Consider the following 17,414-nt stretch of genomic DNA (forward strand, 5'->3'; position numbering starts at 1 on the left):
TCTCTTAAGGTCTGACTTTGTAAGTGGCCTCCTGGAGCACTCTGATATTTGACTTCATTTTAGGTGTGGAGGCAAGGAGGTGTATGGGGCCTACCTATTTGCATTAGACAATAGGAGTGACAGCTGCCTTTACTGGCTAGGGAGGCTGAGAGGAACTGGAAGTTGACAAAGTCATGTAAATTCCCCCAAATCACACCATTACAATTCTCAGGGTACCACTTTTCTCAAATAATACCCTAACTGTCATACTAAGATCTCAAAAAGCTGTGAATTCACTCCACATTATATAATTCAGCAATCCGTAGCTGGAAGAAGCAAGAGGTCATGGAGGGCATCCACAGAAACTGATTCTCTGCACATGATTTGAGGTGAGAATTTGAACTCAGAGACTATTACTATTATTTTTAATCCTCACCTGTGAAGATATTTATTGATTTTACAGAGAGAGGAAATGGAAAGGGAGGGAGGGAGAGAGAGAAAAGAGGTACATTGATGTGAAAGGAATAGTAATTGGTTGCCTCCCATATGAGCCCCAGCTGGAAATCCAATCTGCAACCTAGGTATGTGCCTTGACTGGAGACTGAACCCACAATCTTCTGGTGTACAGGACAACGCTCCAACTAACTGACCCACGCGGCCAGAGTAGAGCCTGTCATTCTTTATGTTCTCCCATGTTGTCATAAGTAGCCCACCTACTCAAAGTTCTTGTGATTCTGCTGTCTTCCACAGTGATCTCCTCTTCTTGTCCCTCACTCCCCTAGATCCTTGCCTTTAGCAAAAGAACAGAGGTGGAATATTTTTGATTTAACAACTTACTATAAAGCCATATAATCAAGACAGCATGGTGTTGGTGTAGGCACAGACATGCAGATCAATAAAAGGAAATAGAGTCCAGAAATGAAAGTTCACATTTATGGTCAACTGATTTTTCATAAAGGTGCCGAGGTAGTTCAGTGGGGAAACTATGGCCTTTTCAGCAAACCATGCTGGAATAGAATGCAAAAATAAGTAAATAAGTAAGAGAACTTAAAATGGCAGTGAAACAGCACCAGGTGTTAGACTGGTGGGGTAAGATTGGACCTTGGTTCAGCAACCTCAAGAGCTGAGTTTTCTGGCTAAGAAAGAATTCAGAGCCAAGACTCAAACTCTAAGAGAAAATTTATTTAGAAAGTCACAGAGGGAGAAGAAGTGATGTGGAGAAGAAATGGGCTCAGCAAACAAGTTACAGAGCAAAGGAATGGCCCTTGAAGGAAAACACGCCTGGGGCCAGGGGGTGGGAAAGGCGCTGCTGGTGTGCTCCTTAGAGACTCACTGGAGCCTCAGTCCTGAAGGCTTTCCAGGGTGGGGATTTGGGGGAGGGGGGAGGTCCCAGGGGAGGGTCTCTATAGACTAATTATCACCTTTCCAGGTGCATCCTTTCAGGGTCGTGGTCTCCACTGATTGTTTGGTGCCAGGGCAGGGGGTCATTAGTCAGTGCAGCTGGTCCTGATGTCGGCTGTGGCATTGCTCGTCTGGTTTTTCTGCTCTTCTGGGCTAGGAGCCGAAGCATAACTGAGGTCTAGATGTATTTGATGTGGGTCAGACCCTCATTGTCCTGGGTCCTTAATGCTTTAGGGCTACTCTCCAGCCCCCTTGTTTGTTCCCCCTCTAAGGGGGTCTCATCCACTATCAACATGCTGGGGTAGGAAATGTCAGGGCAGGTCCAAACCACATGACCAGCGATATGAAAGGTCAGCAGATCTAAACTGCATGACTGGAGATATGCTAGGGGAGGAAAGGTCACTCTGGGAGTGAGGTCCTTGTTTTTCCAGTTTTGCTTGTTGCCAGGCACCTGGGGCTTTCCACCCTGGTGACCTGTACTGGACTGGCCCATCGCGATCCCTTGCTCTGCTCATGTCTCTCTAATTGCCTACTACACTCAAGACCTTTATCTCACACCATACACAAAAATTAACTCAAAAATGCATCAAACATCTAAAGGTAAAAGCTACAACTATAAAGCTTATGGGAGAAAAAGAAACAGGAGTAAATCTCTGTACCTTTGGATTAGGTAAAGATTTCTTAGTTCTTTTTTTTAAAGTATATTTATTTTACTGATTGTTGTTACAGTTGTCCCAATTCCTTTTTTTTCCCATTGCTCCCCTCCATCCAGTACCCCCTTCCCTCCAGCAATCCCCCTGCCTTAGTTCATGTCCATGGGTCGTGCATGTAAGTTCTTTGGCTTCACCCTTTCCTACATTATTTTTAACTTCCCCCTCTCTATTTTGTACCAACCGATTATGCTTCTTAATCCCTGCACCGTTTCCCCATTTCTCTCCCTCCCCCTCCCAGCTGATAACCCTCCAAGTGATCCCCATAGCTATGATTCTGTTCCTATTCTGGTTTGCTTAGTTGGATTTTGTTTTTATTTTTTAGATTCCATTGTTGATAGTTGTGAGTTTGTTGTCATTTTAATATTCATAGTTTTGATCTTCTTTTTCTTAAATAAGTCCCTTTATCGTTTAATATAATAATGGCTTGGTGATGATGAACTTTAGTTTTACCTTGTCTGGGAAGCACTTTATCTGCCCTCCATTCTAAATGATAGCTTTTCTGGATAGAGTAATCTTGATTGTAGGTCCTTGCTTTTCATCACATTGAATACTTCTTGCCAGTCCCTTCTTGCCTGCAAAGTTTCCTTTGAGAAATCAGCTTAAGAGTCTTATAGGCACCCCTTTGTAGGTAACCCTCTCCTTTTCTCTTGCCACTCTTAAGATTCTCTCTTTATCTTGAACCTTTCATTTTAATTATGCTGTGTCTTGGTGTGGTCCTCTTTGGGTCTAGCTTGTTTGGGACTCTGTGCTTCCTGGACTTGTACGTCTATTTCCTTTGCCAAATTTGGGGAGTTCTCCTTCATTATTTTTTCACATAAGCTTTCAATTTCTTGAAATTGAAAATTCCTCTTCTGGCACCCCTATGGTTCAGAAGTTGGCAACGTTTAAAGTTGCCCCAGAGGTTCCTAAGCCTCTCTTCACTTTTTTCAATTCTTGTTTTCTCATTCTGTACTGGTTAACTGTTTTATTCTTTCTTATGTTCCAAGTCATTTATCTGAACCCCCGTTTCCTTCCCTTCACCACTGGTTTTGTGTGTATTTTCCCTCATTTCATTTAGCATAGCCTTCACTTCTTCCCTTATGCATTTGCCCTACTTAAGCATATATGTCAAGGCTGTGCACATCTTTATCACTAGTGTTTTGAACTCTGCATCTGTTAGGTTGGCTATCTCCTTGTTGCTTAGTTCTCCCACTGGAACCTTGATCCGTTCCCTCTATTGGGCCTTACTTCTCTGTTTCTTCATCTTGACAGGACCCTGTGTTTGTTTGCCTCTGTGTCTTAGAGCTGTCACACCTGTTATGTTCATTTTAAGGGTCAGAGACTTAGGTATTCATCAGTATGAGTGACCTGTTTCGCCACGTTGTGGTGCTGTATGTGGGGGAGGGGTCTGAGAGGGAACAACGCTGTTTGCTCAGCACTCGCCCCTTTTCCAGGCCCTTATCCCACTTCTGTATGGGACTGGCGCCTGTTCTAGGACCGTGGGTGACCTTTAAAAAAGCAGACTCTATTGAGTGAATGGTAGTTTCTTCTTCCGCCCAAACCCCCATTGGTTTGCACAGTCAGGAGCAATGAGGCTTTATTTTCCCCGGCGCTGGAACCATGAGCTGTGGGGTCTGCTCTGGTGCTGGGAACACTCCTCCAGTGTCCCTCCCTACTTTTTAAAATGTGTGACTGTGCTTTCTGCCAACCTGCCACTGCTACCACCACACTGCGTCCTCTCTGCCCTGGCTCCATCCCTCCTACCTGTTTGGATGAGTATTTCTTCTTTATAACTTTGTTTGTTGGATTTCCATGTAGCTCAGTTTTCTGGAACTTCTGGTTGTCTCTAGTTTTGAAGTACAGTAGTTGTATTCCTTCTTAGTTGTGGAGGGAGATGCAGGGTGTCTGTCTAGGCCTCCATCTTGGCCAGAAGTTCCTTAGTTCTTAGACATGATACCAAAGCACAAATCATATATATCATCAAAATTAAAAACTCTTGCTCTTCAAAAGATATCAAGTAAATGTCAACTTTGAAAACAAAAGACAAATGTATTTAAGAATTATGTGTCTGCCAAAGATTTTGTAGCCAGAATATATAAAGAACTCTTATAATTCAACAATAAAAAGAAAACTGACTCAATATTAAAACGGGCAAAGAATTTGAATGAATATTTCTCAAAAGTGGTCAATAAGCACATGAAAAGCTGCTCAAAATCATTAGTCATCAGGGAAAAGCAATTCAAAATCATAATGAGGTATCACTTCACATCCACTAGGATGGAGAAAATTTTAAAAATATGAGAAACTGGAATCCTCACACATTGCTGGTGGGACTATAAAATGGCATAGCCACTAGAGAAAGCAGTTTAGAAGTTTCTTAAAATGTTAAACTTGAAGTTACTATATTACCTAGAATTCAACTTCTAGGTATATGCCCAAGAAATGAAAACCTGTGTCTACACAAAACCTTGTCCATGAATGTTCTTAGCAGGAATATTCATAATCATCAAATGCTGGGGCAAAGTCCAAATGTCCATCAACTGATAAATGATAAAACAAAACATTGTATATCCAAATAATAGAATACTACTCAACTGTACAAATGAACGAACTGCTGAAACATGCAGATGAACTTATCTGAAGTGGAAGAAGTCAGACACAAAAACTATATGTTGAATTATTCCATTTACATGACATTTCTAGTAAAGGGAAAACTATGGAGACAAAGCGGATCAGTGGTTGCTTGAGGCTGCAAATAGGAGACCTGACCTCACACCAGCATAAGGGAACTTCTTCAGGTGATGGAAAGTGTCCTAAAATTAGATTGCGGTGATGTTTTCACACCTGTATGAATGTATTAAAAATTGTACTGTACTCTTACAATGAATGAATTTTACGATTTGGAAATTATAGCTCAGAAAAATCCAAGAAGTCATTGGTAGGGCTGGGAGGGCATGCTGCAGAAATAAGCCCTAGTCCACCAGTTGAGGTTTTGTCACCTCTTTAACAGCTGATGGTAGAATCATGTTGCCGCTACCGTGGTCAGGAAAACTGCTTATGCCCATGAAGCTGCTGAGTCAGGAAACTGCTGGCCAGAGCAGAGCCAATGCTACCTTCGCTGCCCCCATAACCATGTTGTTTCTACCAGGACCACACTGACTCTTCACCTCACATAACTTACTTCCAAATCAGTCATATCAGTGGAACCTGAATCATATCCAGAAACTACCCTGGCTTGAGATTCTGAGGAATAGTTTTTAGCTTTCTAGCCTCTGCTTGTTCGAATGGGATTGGGATCCATAATCGGGTCATAGTCACATGCATCTGAGCCCAGACTTTTCTTCTGCTTCACTGAACTACACACAATACATAGTCTTCCGTGTCTGGCTTCTTTTGCTTAGTGAAAGTTCATTTGTATGTATCAATAGTTCATTTTTATGATTAACATTCCATTATTATTTGAATGTAACATCAATTCACATGTATATCTTCTTTGGAGAAAAGTCTATTCAAACTCTGCCAATTTTTGAACTATTTGCCTTTTTATTGTTGAGATATGAGTTCTTTATACTTGTATATTCTGGTTACAAGTCCTTCATGCTGTTTTTTCTTTAAAAAATTTTTTTTACTTATTTAGAGGGGAAGGGAGAGAAAAGACAGGGAAATACTGTTCAGTTGCCTCTCACACACATCCCAACTGGGGACCAAGCCTGCAACCAAGGCATGTGCCCTGACTGGGAATTGAACTGGCGACCTTTCTCTTTACAGGACAACACCCAACCAGCTGAGTCACACTGGTCAGGGAATCCTTCATGCTGGTTTAATTATTGTAGCTTTATAATATGTTTTGATTTTGGTAGAACAAAGCCTCCCTTCGTATCATTTTATCTTGTGTTTTATCTATGTAAACTTTAAAACCAACTTGTCAAATTCCGGTTGAGATTTTGATTGAAATTGCATTTTATTGATCAATCTGGGGAAAAATAACTTTTATTAACATTAAGACCATTCACTGAGTCTCAATTTATTCATGTGTTTTCTTTAATAAACCTTAATAGTTTTATCCATAACTATCTTCTAAAATTTTTGGTGAATTTATCCTAGCTTATAATTTGTGTTTCTATTGTGGATGTGATTTCCCCCTTTTTCTAGGTAGTTATTGTTGATATATGGGAACAGAGTTGACTTTTGTATATTATATCCAGACACTTCACAGTGAAACTATTTCTCAAAATGTATACTGTATAGGTTTTTTACATAGATCAGCATATCTTTGGCAAATATTTTTTCACTTCCTTATATTTATTCTATACCTAGTGAAAGTATCCTTACAAAATAAAAATGAAATGAAAATGTTTCTGGATAAACAAGAGCTGAGAGAATTCATAGTCACACTAAATGAAGTGCTAATGAGAACTCCAGGCTTAAGGAAAATGATTGAACAGTGAACCATGGAAAGACAGAAAAGTGACACAGGGGTCAAGTGTGTGGGTATATATAAATAAGCTATGAACTGCCAAAAGCAACAACACATACCTGGGCTTAAGCATCTATATTGCAGTAGGCAGGACAATGCTGTTTTTTCACCCGTCAGTGGGGATTGTGATAGCAGTACCAACCTTGAGTGGTTGTGAAGACTCCATGAGATAATTCTTTTTTTTCAGTCCTCACCTGAGGATGTTTATTGATTTTAGAGAGGGAGAGAAAAATCAATCAGTTGCCTCCTGTATGTGACCCTAACCAGGGAACGAACCCACCACCCCTTTTTTTTGGTAGGGAGGGAGTGCGTATGGGATGATGCTGGAACTGAGCCACCCGGCCAGGGCCCGTGAGATAATTCTTAGTGCAGTGTCTGGCCTGCAACTGTATTTTTAACACACAAGTATTCCCACTGCATCATATGGGTGTGGGAAGTGTGAGAACCACACTAGACTCTCACTCAGACCCGAAAGGCCTCCAGGATCTTTCTCTCGTAGGAAACACATGGACAACCAAGGCCATAGCCGTGAGGCTGAAAATGGAATTGTTGGTTATCAGCTAAAAGGGAGAGAAACCTGCTCCGGAGTGTGGCCAGCTGTCTCCCCAGCTGCTGCGGGCAATATTGACCATTTGGCAACAGAACTTCTGGCTCTTCTAGTGGGGCTAGAGCCCCCAGAGTGAACAGGGCTGCCTGAGTCCAGAGCAAAACATATCATTGACAAATTGACAGATGGGCAGCCTAGCTTCCAACAAAGAATGTCTTTGCCCTTATTTTTCTTTCTATCATCAATGCATTCATCCACCCATCTTGTGAAGTCAGGCTTGCTTTTCAACCCAAACCTTGCTGCCAGCAACCAAGGAAAGAACATATCAAAAGCAATGCCTGAGCCCAAGTTCTCCGCTAGCTTATCCCTCTCAGTTTTCTGGTGGCCCCATCTCTCTTCCTCCAGGATGCAACCTTGCTCATACCCCGTCTTCCCTCCTGCTGAACCCCAGGCTTGGTCCCAACCCTGTCACCTTTTTCTGGTTGTTGATCTGGAGGCACTGAAACATGGAGAGGGAACAAGGAGCTCCAAGGTATTTTGTGGCCCCAACCACCAACTCCAAAACAGGAGGAACCAAACAGATGCATAGGTCTACACATTGGTTTGCTTTCCCATCTGACTTTATTTCACGTTTTTTCTATAAAATTCCTTCGTAATTTCACAATTTAACAAAAAGTTTAAAATCCAGGACAGAAACAATCCTGTAACTTATTACAAACACAATTCTCCTTATTCCTTTTATCCAGGAGTTGGTCTCAGGCTGGTATGTGTCCTAGTTCCTAGTGAGACACAATCTTTGTAAAAACCCTTATGGGTAAAAAAGGTATTCAATACCTTTTGCTTTTAGGTGTCGGTTTACGTTTTGTTCAGGAGATAGCAAAACACAGGGGTTTTCACTGGGGGCAGAGGGCTTAACACTAAACACGCGGCAATCACAAAGTGTCTGCCCCTTCCTATGGAAGTGTCCCCAGAGCCCTCAGTGGGCCCAGCTGCCAGGCAGCTGGGGTGGGGGGTGGGGAGGGGAGCAGCCGGGAATGCTGTGGTTGGGGCTCGGGCTGCCTGGCACATCCATCAGGTGGTCACGGGCCAGCACTGGGCCCAGAGCAGCTCCAGAGAACAGTGCTAGAGGCATTCTGGCCAGAGGAGGTAACTGAGAAATAGGTCGGTGCTTCCGAAGGCCCTGGAAAAGCAGGAAGCACCAGGTGCTGCTGACACAGAGGGTGAGCCAGAGGGCCTTTCTCCAGCTGCCCCTGGTGACAGCCCAGCTCCAAAGCAAAGGGCTGCCTATGTTGCCACATGGAGCCTGCAGCCCCTTCTAAGAGATGCTTGTGAAGGAGAAAGACTAGTGCCCTTGAGCTGAGGCTCCTGCCTGTGACCCCTGGCAGCTTCGGTGCATAGAGGGCCAGGCAGCTGCTGCCTTCGGAGCAGCCTGTCAGGCCATTCGTTCCATCCAATGTACTGAAGTTTCCAGAAGAGAACAGCGCCCACTGTGGAGTATTGCTGGCCTGCCTGGAGAAGAGGGTGGTGACAGCACAGGCCCGCCATGCAGGCCTGCCCTCTTCTTAGTAACTCAAGGCAGTGGGGTCAGGAGAGAGTATGAGTGAACGGCGAGGAGTCACAATGGCTTCCTCTGAAAGTTCTTGGGCCTTCCCCCAACGTTCTGGGGACCTCACCAGGAAGGCTGGAGTTCAGGGAAGCCTTGGAGGTGGGGATCACCAGGGAGTGTTTAAGGTCTGCCTGACATTGAGTTGGAGAGAGAAGGTGAACCCACCTCTGAGCCCCCAGTCCTTCTTCCCACATTCTGTTCAGGGCAAAAGCTGGGTGTGTGTGTGGGGGGGGGGGAGTGTCTTGATTCAAGGTCTCAGGGAACAGAGGCTGAGCAAATAGGCTCTCAGGAGCCCCACCCAAGGTGGGCTGACTCATAAGGGCATTCTGATACTGGAAGGTGGACCAAGGAGAGGAGAAACCAGCCTGGCCCTTGGAGAATCTCAGGCGTTCAAGGAATTAAGTCTCGGGACTCTGGACAAGTATGAATGGCATGTGTTGGAGGGCCAAGCCCAAACCAGAGAGACAGGTGTACCCAGGAGGGCCTGCCGCCGGCAGGGCCCAGTCATGAGGAGCTGGCTCTGAGTCCTGATGCTCGTTGAAAAAACTCCACAAACTATCACGTCTTATTTGGCAAAAGCTCATTTTTTTTTAAAGTTTGAAGACTCAATCAACAGAAAGGAGGAAGAGGATCCTATGCAAGGAAGGAGAGGCTGAGGCCCAGGGCACTGTTACAAGTGGTGGCCTGCAGCTGGCTGCAGCCTGGGAGGCCTGTTCCTGGAGATGGCTGCCCAGCTGACCAGGAGCCTGAGGACCTACTGCTCCATCGTAGTGTTCACAGGCCCCGGGCTGTGCCTTCTGAGTCCTGGGAGGAGGACGAGGCATCCTTGTACCATTGAGGGAGGATCCCTCCAGAGCCAGCTGGTGCTCTGGCTCAGCCTCTAGCCCAACGACAAGACCAGCAGAGACAGCTTAACCTAAAAGTCCCACCTTACTCACCCCCCACCCCCCACGTGCACTGCTGCCACAGAAACACACACCCAGAAACCGCTCTGGTACCTACAGTGCATACATACATATATAATAGAGAGAGAACTATACAGCACAGAGTCCCAGCACAGTGAGAGCCAACAGAGGGGCTGCATGTGGCTCACATGGAGGACAAGCTGAGGCCTTGCCTGGAGCAGCTGCCCCTCGGAGGTCCTGGGGTTTGGTGTGTCTGAGCCGTTTGGGGAGGCTGGAGGTGGTGCCTCAGCTGCTCCGAGAGGCCTGGGCAGTGACACATGTCACATGCCCCACCACGGAGCAAGGCTCCCAGTGCTGGACACATTTTTTCCCCTAAAGGAATGAGGCCCAGTGCTGCCTTCAACACAAGTCGCTTTCCAAGGGGAACCCAGGTGATGGCCCCTGAGCATCAGGGAGCATCAGGAAGCAGCAGCAGTGCCAGCCCAGCCCCCCTTGGCCCCAGGGCTCCCAGTGAGCTGGTTGGGAAGGCAGGCTGGGAGCCAATGAGGAAAGTGCAGTTGGCCTTGTGGGCCGAGGACAGGGCGGTCACTAAGGCAGTGCTGTGGGTGGATGAGTTGAGAGAGAGGAAGGCAGGCGGGGCCCAGATATGGCTTCCCGCGACCCCAATGACAGGGGCCGGCACCCAGCCCAGGGTCATGTGGCCACAGCCTCCAGGTAGCTCTGCAGCTTACGCACGGTGGTCTCATCCAGGGAGAAGAGGTCAAAGTCGAAGGTGGTGTTGGTGACATTGAAGTGTCCAGTCTCCTCAATCAGGTTCACAATCTGGAAGGCAGTGGCAGGGTGGCTTCAGAGGATAGGAAGTTGGGCTGGAGTGTCCCCCACCCTCCAGCAGACCCCCAAGGAAGAGGAGGAGGCTCCTTGAAGCTGCCGTAAGGGGTTCTAGCAGCCTGCACACCTTGCACGCACCCCCTGCCCCAGGGACTCATGTTTGACAACCTGTGTCCTCAGCAGAACCAAGGGTAAGGGCGGGCTCCATCCTAGTACCTGCTGCAGCACATTGCGCTCCCGCAGGGCCATCAGCCTCCGGTGCAGCTCCACCAGTTCATCTGTGTAGGCCTGGAGGTGGCAGGCAGACACTCAGCAGGTGGCCTCAGCTCTTTCAACTGCCCAGCCCTAAGGGAGTCCACCCATGGTCCTACCCATCTCAGCTGGGGAACCGGGACAGAGGTTGGCCTGATGCTGCTGGGGCCAACACCTCAGCACATCTGGGCTGGCCTGTCCAGTTCTGGAGCCCCGGGTTCCCCCTCACCCCCCGACCCCGCCCCCCACCTTGTCATAGGTGCCCCTCTTGAGGATCTTCTCAGGCTTGCTGCAGGACTCGGGGCTTCTCCGGCCTGATGCCTGCAGGACAAACCCAGGTCTGCTCTCAGCACTTACCTGTGCCCCTCCCCAGCCACCCACAGGTTCTGACCTCCCCAGAGCCATCACTGACTGACTGTTCAGGGCTCTGGAGCTCCCCATTCTCTTTTCTCTGGCCTCCATCTGTAAGGGGAGCCCATCCTGGGAAGCAGACACACCTCTGAGCCCTGGAGGTAAACAAAGTCTCTCTCTGCACCCACCTCCCTCAGTTGGGGACCCTTGGACAACCCCAGGCCCAGGACTAATAAAGGCCAAGCCCTTAGCCCTGCCTCTAGGATAATGACTAAGACCTGCCCACCAGGGTGACTTCCTCCTCTGGGCAGGAGCCCCTAGGAGCGCTCCCTGAGCTCACCTTGCTGTTGGGTGGTGGCGGCTTCTTGGGAGGAGGGGGCTCTCGGCTGGGCAGGCAGGAGTCAGCACTGTTGTCACTGTCACTGTCACTGAAGCTCAACCTGAACAAAGAACCCGGCACTCTGTCAGGCCTCCGCCACCCTGCTTCTGCAGGACCTATGACTGACTCAAGACTGGCCTGACAACAGGAGACCCCTCCCTGTGAGCCAAACGTGCTCCCCCTAGACCTCAAGAGACCAATGTCACTTAGCTCTGGGCAGCCACTGCCAACATAAAACAAACCAAAAAATGTTCTGGTGCCACATTCAAAGAGTAAAGAACCCAGAGCCACAGGCATGCACACTAAGAGGCATGTCCCCATGATGCAGGTCTCCCGGGCCAGCACACCACGTGGGACACCCTGCAGGCTGGAGGGACAGGATGTGCTGGGTTCTGCTCCCTTCCCGTGGTCCTGCTGCTACTCCTGCAGCAAGGTCGGGGCAACCTGCAGAACTCCCCAAGGGGAACTGCAGTTTCCACCTTAGCATGAGCACTCTGGACGCGACGCAGGGGCATTCCCATTGGGAGGGATCCTGAACACGGTGTTGTCTGGTGGTGGCTCAACCTCGAACCTATGGCGGGGCAGGGACCTGGGTGGGTCTTCAACCTCCATCTCCACTTCCTCACCCATAAAACGAGGTCCTGGGCGTAGTGCACAGGGGATGGGTGGATTCACAGCAACACATGGTCACTACTGCCTCAGAAGGCAAGGGTGTGAATACTCGAAATTCAAGGTCCCAGGCTAGCTAGAACTGGAAAGCCTCATCTTTAGTCACGATTCTCTCTCACGATCTCAGTCTGGATAACACAGTCTGGTCCAATCTTTCCCGCTTTTTCCAAAATTTCTCACAGCACAACGAGGGGGTATAAAGGGAGCAAATTCCTCTCACATTCCCCCCACCCCCACCCCCGCTGCTGGGAATGGCCTACTTCCCATTGGGAGAGGCTCCCTCTGGGATCCCCAGTCCCTCACAGACATTTTGGGCCTGATCCAGCAAGGGGGAGCCTGACACTGCTCTTCCATGACACATCTGTGGTACAGTAGACCCCGTCTGCAGCTTTCTCCCTCTCCCAGCATGTCTCACTCTGAAAGCGGTGCCAGGAATGCTGTGTGAAGCCTGGGCCTTGGGGGCTCCTGTCTTCCTCCCCCCGAGGTCAAGGCTGTCCATTTCCTCAGGTAAACTTCTCCTACAATAAGCACTAGGCCCCGGGACCCCTGCTCTCCTGAGGTCCAGAGCTCTCTCCCCCCTATTTCCTGCTTGCAGATCACTCCAATGGGAAAGGCAGGCTGTGTCTCCTTGTTGCCCAGGCAACACTACCGTATCAGCCACATTACCCTGTGCACCCCTCAAGTCCACCAGGCAGCAGTTGAGGGCTGTGGCAGACTGGGCATCCGCAGGGAGCAGACCAGGATGAGATGGGGCTTGGCCCGCTCCTCCCAACGAGCTGCAGTGCCAACACAAGGTCTGTGTGGCCCCTTCCCTGACAATGGATGCTGTGCCCCTTGGTGCCCAGGGAAGCCCCACACCGGCCTTCCATGTGCCCCTGCAAAAGGACGTTCGATGTGCTTCTGCATGTTTGTTCCCTGCACTAATGTGGGAGACCCTCAAGAACAGAACCCTCTCAGCTCCCTGCTCCTAATGTCCAGTAGGGGTAATCAAAACTGAATGCTGACAGCACCAAATAGGCAGCAGCCATTGCCATTATCCCTGTCCTGGGAGACAGGCAGTCCTCCTGTGGCCCCCCGGCAGCTGAGCTGCCATTTAAGAGCTCTCCACAGCCACACACTCAAGATGGTGGGTTTAATTAGCTATACTCACAGACTGCCTACAGGCACTGCTAGGTGTCCCTGTGCCTGGTGAATGTAGCAGGGAGAATGGCCAGGCTTAAAGAGCTGCTGAGGCCTGGAGGCCTTGGCCTCCCAGGGAGGAGTGGTCAAATTAGGGCTGAATCAGAGCCGACCGGACTGCTGATCCCTTCCTTGCCCCCATGACACACACTTGGGGAAAGAAGAAAACTCCCAAGGCCTGAAAACAAGAGGAATCAGCCCACCTCTACTCACCCAACCCTCACCCTAATTCCTGCCCCAAATCAGGACTGGCCCGCCCTGGCCAGTGTGGTTTAGTGCCAGCCTAACAGCCAAAAGGTCAACAGTTTGATTCCCAGTCAGGGCACATGCCTGGGTCGTAGATCAGGTCCCCAGGTGGGGGCATGTGAGACGCAACTGATTCATGTATCTCACACATCCGTGTGTCTCTCCCTTTCTTTCTCCCCCCCTTCCCCTCTCTCTAAAAATAAATTTTAAAAAAATCAGGACTGGCCCTAGGGCGGCTGGTCACTGCTTCTCCCCATTTCTCAGGTGGTGACTGGACATCTCTCCCTCAACATCAGACCCCTTCCCACCATGCAGCCCACACCTTCCAACAATAGGAGAAAGGATGCCACCTAAGACCTCTGCAATTCAGGGAACAGGAGAGACCACGTGGCGCCAAGCAGGGCACCATCCAGTAGGCGCAGAGGTTTCCTTTGTCCCTGTCCCAAGGACACTCTTGTCCTAGCCTCTCTTCCTCGGGGCCCCACAATCCCAGCAGAGCCACCAGGGTCCCCCACCCCAACCCAACTCATCCCCCACCAGCCCAGGCACCTGGAATCCCTCCCTGCATTTGTCTTGCCAGCAGCCTCCTCGCCTGATGAAGAGTCATCCTCATCGGACTCCTCCGACTGTAGGTCCTCCACCATGGAGCGCAGTGGTCCTGGGGAGGGTGGCAATGAAGAGAAAACAGAGGAGGAGAAAAGGGAGGGGGCTTAGGGTTCTGCCTGGGCCCAGGAAGGTCCCTTCCACCTCCAGAGCCACATGAGCTTCTTGACACTATACCCCCAAAATGTACCCATGCAAATCCTCCTATGAAGTCCCTCTGGCTATGTGGGATCTGCCACCCATCTTCAAGGGCTGTCCCCAAGGCCACCCTCTGCTAAGGGACCCTTTGGGTCCCCACATCCCCTACCTTCCTGGCCCTGCTTGCAGGCCTCTGGCCCCTGGCCTGAGGTAGGACCACAGGGCCCTTCCATTGCCAAAACCAAAGGAGCAGCCCTCCTCTGCTCCTAGCACTGAGATCAGAGCCTCTGCCTGGAGCCAGGACCATCCAGCCTTGCCAGAGGGTGATGTGACCAGAGCCTGGGGCCACAAGATCCCTGCCAGCCTATACCCCTACTCAGGACTGCCCAGCACCTCAGCAACCCCTTCCACTGCTCCCAGCCCACCGTCTTCCCCTTTCTCCAGAGGCACCCGGTTCCAGTCCCCTACAGAGGCATCTTTGGTTTATATTCCTGTTACCAAGGGAACGGAGGGACACAAATCCCTCAATTACCTTGGTCATGTGATCCCGCTCAAGCAGGTCCGCACTCCCCATAGATAAGAACCCTTGGAGTGTGGGCTTCCAGCACCCCATCCTCCAGCCCCCTCAGTGACTACACATCTGAATTCCAGGCTGCACCCCTCTCCCCCCACCGCCCCCTGCTCATACGCTCTCTTCCTCCCACAACCCTTGAAAAAGGATTTGGGCTGTGGTGGAAGGAGACTGTGGGTCCAATCTACCAGAAGAAATGCTTCCAGTTTGAGGGTGAGTGACAGGGTCGGCAAGGCTGGTGGACCCCATGCCACCCTTTCACACATGTGTCGTGCAGGCTAGGAGTGGCTAGGCCCACACTGCACCTGAGGAAGGCCCTCCCTGATCTGGGGCAGCCAAGTGGGCCTTATGACCTTTCCCCCTAACAGGTTCCCCACTCCTGGGGTCCTGCAGGGAAAAGGCAGAAATGCAGATTACTGAGTACCAGCCAGACCCACTTTCAGAGCAGAGCATTCCTGCCCTGATCAGGGAGAGCTGTCCTGTGATGGGACAGGGTAGGTAGGACTCGCAAAGGAACTAATGCCACCCCTGTCTGGGAGGACCTGACGAGAAGGTCTGGCGATGGATAGAATACCCACAAGCACCAGCACCTCACCAGCACAGCAAGCAGCCCTCATCATACAGACAGGGTGTCCTGAGGGCCTAGGGGACAGAGGCCGGGAGTAGCAGCACTTCACACACCTGGCTGGCAGTCAGGTGAACTGTTTCTGCTTTTCTTTTTAATACACTCTCCCCGAGCTTCTACAACCTGAGTGTGGCTCTCTGGGGGGCCCAGTCTAGGCAAACAGCAGTACGCTGAAAACACGCCAAGAGTGAGTTCAGCTCAGGCATGAAGTTCCTTCCTGCCTTTCCCCATCACTCCAGGTCCTCCCTCATCACCCTCCCCATCACTGCCAGCCCTGGTGCCAATAGGTTTTCCTGGCAGTGGCAGCAGCTATCAGACTCTGCTGAAGCTCAGGCAGTGAGCCCCCACGGAAGTTACCAGAAATTACTGGTAAACCTCTCTGACTCCAGGCAGAGTCAGGGGCTGCTCCCACAGCAGTAAGCCACAGAAAACTGCCCATCTTTTTCCTACGTCATTACTCACCTTGACTGTGGTTCTGAGATGGCTCAAAATCCGAATCCGAACTAGAGTCAGAACTGGAGCTGGAGTTGGATGGGCTCGATTGGGCGGACTACACCCCACAAAAGGGGTGGGGTGGGACAGCAGGGAGAGAAGACAAGAATAATCTTTCAGTCCAAGAAAGAGTGGACAAGAAATGTGCTCTAGTAGCAGTGACACCAAATCTTCCCCCAGATACACAAAGGTGACACAGGCACCAGGCTCAAGGCACACAGGAGGACCCGTGCACACACTCCTGAGACCACGGCTTCCTGGGACCACAGGTACCCAGCTCCCACCTCCACCCCCAGCCCCAGAACACCATCAGTCTGCATTCCACATGCAACGACCTTTCTTTTCCCACTGAGGAACTTTAAATTTCTAGTAATTCCAGGAGATGCTCACGTCACGTCACTGGTTTTCGCATGTGCCTAGGCAGGACAGGGAACGAGGCTCTCCATGAAAGGGAGCGGGGAGGGTATCTGTTTGTGGGCCCTGCCTTCCATCTGTGAGGGCAAGAGCTGGTGATGAGGGCTGTGGTGCTGCGGGGAACAGAGGAAGGGTCTGGAACAGGAAAGGTGGATGCAGAAACCCAGTTTTTCATTCAGGCCCTTGTTTCCCCACAGCCAGTTCCAAGGCTGGGTGATGACAAAAAGCTGCCCCCCTGCCACGTGCTGCCGTCACCGCCAGGTGCCCTGAGGTGATGATCAGTGTGCATGAGTGACAAGCAGGTGAGGACAAGGTGGACTTGAGCCTGGCCCCACTGTATCCAGAGCCCAATCATAACCCCTCTTTTTTTTGTGCAGCCATCCACCCTGACTCAGCCACCAGGGGACAGTAAAAGCCTAATCTAGGCCACTGGGCCTTATGCTACATGGGGTAAGATGAGGAGGGTTGCACCTCCCTGGATGAAAAGGAACCAGTCACTTCAGGCCCCTACTCAGGGAAGGAGCCTCTGATCGCCCCACATGGAGCAATAAGCTAGAAGAGGAGCCTTGGTTTCAGCCAACTGGCAGTTTAGGAGGTGCATATGGTAGAGCAGGCCACGGGTCTATGCTCTAAGGCAGAAGGACAGTCTGCTGCACCAAAAGTATGCCCTGGCCCAGAGCATCCTAGACACCTTGAAGGCTGCTTTGCCCCCAGCAAGCCTGTCCTCAGGGTGGGACCATCTGGGGAAATGGAACACCTTGAGTGCTTGGAACCAGCCACCTCTGGGCACCTCCCCGTATCAAGAGAAAAGGGGACCAGGAGACAGGCAGAGGCACCTTACAGTGTCTGCTCAGTCTTGGCATGTGTCACGTGAGAGGAGACCCAGGACAGCAGGGGATCAGAGAAGTCCATCCTGGTGGTCTCTGAGCCCAGGGCAGCTCCCAGCTCACAGAGGGGACCCAGAAAGCCACAAGTCTCTGCTCACTCAATAGACCCAGAGAGTGATCAGGCCACCTGGGGACAGAACACCTGTCACTTGAAGAGTTAAAGGGTCTCTTCT

General features: G+C 50.1%; 1 protein-coding gene across 3 annotated transcripts in view; it reads right to left on the reverse strand.

The window, feature by feature from the left end:
- Nucleotides 1–7,694: 7,694 nt before the first annotated feature.
- MLLT1 (MLLT1 super elongation complex subunit) overlaps nt 7,695–17,414 on the reverse strand; it is a 65,773-nt gene continuing 56,053 nt past the window's right edge. For all 3 annotated transcript variants that reach the window (XM_090289482.1, XM_090289481.1, XM_090289483.1), the window contains 6 exons: nt 15,911–15,998; nt 14,061–14,169; nt 11,379–11,478; nt 10,937–11,008; nt 10,652–10,723; nt 7,695–10,429 (listed from right to left, as the gene is read on the reverse strand). In XM_090289482.1, coding sequence (XP_090145608.1) covers nt 10,301–10,429; nt 10,652–10,723; nt 10,937–11,008; nt 11,379–11,478; nt 14,061–14,169; nt 15,911–15,998 — 570 coding nt within the window. In that variant the 3' untranslated portion in view covers nt 7,695–10,300. The remainder of the gene's footprint in view (nt 10,430–10,651; nt 10,724–10,936; nt 11,009–11,378; nt 11,479–14,060; nt 14,170–15,910; nt 15,999–17,414) is intronic.

The sequence above is a fragment of the Furipterus horrens genome, unplaced genomic scaffold, assembly GCF_987537825.1.
Source record: "Furipterus horrens unplaced genomic scaffold, mFurHor1.1.pri manual_scaffold_10, whole genome shotgun sequence".
Lineage (NCBI taxonomy): Eukaryota > Metazoa > Chordata > Mammalia > Chiroptera > Furipteridae > Furipterus > Furipterus horrens.